This window comes from Piliocolobus tephrosceles, unplaced genomic scaffold (genome assembly GCF_002776525.5).
Source record: "Piliocolobus tephrosceles isolate RC106 unplaced genomic scaffold, ASM277652v3 unscaffolded_30423, whole genome shotgun sequence".
NCBI classification, from domain to species: Eukaryota; Metazoa; Chordata; class Mammalia; order Primates; family Cercopithecidae; genus Piliocolobus; species Piliocolobus tephrosceles.
This window is the reverse complement of record NW_022313670.1, coordinates 8,995-12,320: the sequence shown is the minus strand read 5'-3', so window position 1 is coordinate 12,320 and position 3,326 is coordinate 8,995. Positions and strand designations below refer to the sequence as shown.

General features: G+C 61.5%; 1 protein-coding gene across 1 annotated transcript in view; it reads right to left on the bottom strand.

Moving 5' to 3' along the window:
* Positions 1 to 243: 243 nt before the first annotated feature.
* The window catches only part of LOC111533248 (general transcription factor 3C polypeptide 1-like), an 11,681-nt gene continuing 8,598 nt past the window's right edge, over positions 244 to 3,326 (bottom strand). Inside the window, 3 exon segments of the mRNA XM_026451786.1 lie at positions 244 to 1,189; positions 1,914 to 2,106; positions 3,166 to 3,217. Coding sequence (XP_026307571.1) covers positions 977 to 1,189; positions 1,914 to 2,106; positions 3,166 to 3,217 — 458 coding nt within the window. The 3' untranslated portion in view covers positions 244 to 976.

The window sequence follows — 3,326 nt, the reverse complement described above, 5'->3', positions numbered from 1 at the left end:
GCTCTGTGGGGAACGGGCCTGGGACCAGCTGAGAAGGCGGTGAGGGAGTCGCCTGTGCCCCTCTCCATTCTGGAGGCCACGTCTCACCGCTGGCTGAGGCCAGGCGGGGCTGCCGAGCTCAGGATCAGGGCCTTCCCTCTTCCTTTGGTTTCAATGGGAACAGCTATTCCAGGTTGTTCTGCAGCCAAAGTAGGGAGTCCCCTAGGGGAATCACTGATTCTTTAGGAGACACACAAAACAGAATGCATTTTACTTCCCTTTAATCAAAAAATAAATAAATACACTCCACAGGGACTTTTTTTTTTTAATGAGGAAAAAAGGTGAAAGAACAAAATAAAACAAACAAAACCCAAACCTACAGGGACTCTTCATTTCCAGCCCGCAGGGAGTCACCAGCCAGGCTGAGGGACACGGACAGCCAGCCCAGCTGGGGCCTGCCAGGTGACTTGCAAGGTCGGAAAGGGAGCTGCTCTGCTCTGGGTGGTTCAGTCCCAGCCAGGGGTCGGAATGTCCTGCCTGCCAAGGGGCCACAGTCCCTGTAGAGGTCCCCCGGCAGCAGCGCACACCGATCCCTATTCTGCAAGGCATATCCCATAAGGCCCTTCCTCTTGGTGGCACTTGGGCACTCAAGGAGCCAGGAGATCCTGCCAAGATGGCTGGAGTCTGGAATGTGAGGTGTGCGCAGGCGGGGCGAACTCTGGAGACCCAGAGACAAGCACCAACTCCCGGTGTGATGAGGCCAGTTCCCAAGGGGCAGGCCCAGAAGAGCCTGGGGAGCAGGCAGGTGGGGGAGCCCCTCTTTCCAGAGTTCCAGGACAGTGGGAAACATGTCGGGCTGTGACTCTGGCCAGAGCACCTGTCCCCTGCTGCAGGAGGCTCGGCAGACCCAAGGCCGGGGCACAGTGGGGTCTGCCGAGCATCAGGCAGAGTGGTGTGGCAGGTGGTGGCTGGGAGGGAGGGAACGCCCATAGGGGTCCTAGAGGTGGATCCACTTGTTCCAGTTGACCTCGTGGGGGAACACACGGCCCAGCCGGAGGGTACAGTCCAAGGTGGGCTCGTAGAAGGCCATGGGGCTCTCGTCCAGGCTGGAGGGCACCTCCACCTCCTCCACCATGGGTGTGGAGAAGAGTGAGACGGCCCTTGGCTTTCTCAGCCAGCACTTCCGGATGCAGCCGAGGGACTCCAGGCCCTGGAGACACCAGACACACAGGTTACAGCGGCACTACCCTTGCCTGCTTGATTTATTCTTCACGCATTTAGGGAATGCTCTCTCTGTACGAGGAAGCCACTTCCCAGAGCAGGGGGCACCTGAACTGGGCATGAGTCAAGTGGGGATGTACCAGGAGGGTTCAGGCAAAGGCCCTGGTGGGAGAGGCAGCGGCCTGAGTAGCATGTGTACAGCGCGGGCTGGAGCCACCACGCTGAATCTCATTTGTGGAGGAGAGGCCTGCAGCGGGGGCTGCATCCCAGCGTCCTGTGAGCCAAGACTGGCTTCCAGGTGGGGTTCCGTTTGGCTCGCGGGGAATGTGACACTGAACTTCAAGCTCCTAGCTGCCAGAGGAGCTGGAGGCCCCATGCGCACTGGGCCAATGGAGCACAGGGCAACTGTCAGCCGAGCAGGAAGCAGCCGCACCAGGGGGCAGCTGCTTGACCCGTGGGGCTCTGTGGGCTCGTGAGTTAGTGACCCTCAGCACAGAGAAAGCATCAGAGACAAGCACCAGGTACCCCCTCTTCCATGGAGCTGGACACCGAGGGATGGCCTGAGAGGCAAGAGCCCAGGACAAGCTGGGGGAGGGGGTGCAGGCAAGCAGTATGGTGGTACCGCATGCTGCCTGGGGCCTGAACATCATGGCCGGGCCACTGAGAGCACCCAGCCGCCCCCACCCCCCGCTGAGCCTGGGAAGGCCCCATACCTGGAGCAGCTCCAGCACGGCGACGGGCTGCAGGACCCCCTGGTAGTGGCGCAGCAGGCAGTTCTCGGGGATGCCAGGCCTGGTCATGATGTGGTACAGCATGGCCTCCATCATACCCTTGCATACGGGCAGGTTCAGGTGGCCATCCACGACACGCCATGGCCGGCCGATGAAGCAGACACTCTCACAGTCCCTGCAGGGGGAGGGCTTGGCATCAGGGCTTGGCGGGGGCAGGAGGGCAGCTCGTTCAGACAGAACACTGAGGCTCAGGGGTGTCTGGGCCTGGCCCAGGTCACAGGACTGAGACCAGCTGCCACCTCTTGTTCTCTGCTCTCCAAACTCCCCGCTTCTCTCCTGTCTGGACAGAGGGGCCCTTGACTGCCAGCTGGGTGGAACCACGACGTGGGGTCCTGCTCAGATGCAGCTGTAACTGAGGCCTCAGCGGGCCCACCCACGTTGGCAGGAGAGGGCCAAGAGTTGAGACTCCTGGACTTGCCAGCTCTCCTGGCAGTCCGGGCAGCAGCTACCTCCAGGCTGTGGCGAAGCTCACAGGAGCGTGACCCTGAAGCTCTGCTCCACACCATGTGCAGAGTTCCAGGAACGCTTTCCTTGAAACCAGGGACTGAACTGCTACTAAACCAGGGACTGAACAGCCACCCGGGGCCCAGGAGTGGGGCGGACCCAGAAGAGCTGGACACCTGGCTCTTATCGCTACGGCTGGGCCTTGGAGGGGCACACCTGAGCTCCTGAAAGCCAGGACACAGGGCACTTGGGCCCTCCCAATCTGGGGTCAGCACACACACTCATGGGAGGCACCCCCACCAGAGGGGCTTCTGTGGCCCCCTTGCTTCCTGTAACTCTGTGGCACAGTGGTCCCGGGGGCAGCTGGGCATTCAGGGCTTATCCCTCTGTGGCCCCGGCTCATCTGCAGGAGCGGGTGAGGTGCCTGTGGGTCGTGAGGAGCCAGTGAAGCGCAGCTGACGGCACCAGGCATGGTTCTCCGCCAGTGCCCTGGGCATTCTGGAAGCGCCCCCCTTGTTCCAGGCCGACCTGGGCACTGCTGGTGCTCAGCACGCCTGCAGCTCGCCCACCGCGCCCCTCCAAGCACCCCTGCCAAGAACCACGGTGCTGGGCAGCCTGTCAGAGCTGGCACCTGGGGAAAGACCCTCAAAAACCCTCACATAAATCCTTACCCTCGGTCCCTGTCAAGAGCCCCACCTGAAGCCCTGGAGCCAGAACCCCACACACCCACCTTTCCCGCGCTGCCTGGGAGATGCTGCCGGCTCCAAAACTCTCTGTGAACCCTGAGGGAAGAGGAAGAGAATGAGAGAGACTCGGAAAGTCAGGGAAGCCATCTCTGCCTCCCCACCTTCAGCATGGCACCCCGCATGAGCAGGCACCTTCAGCATGGCA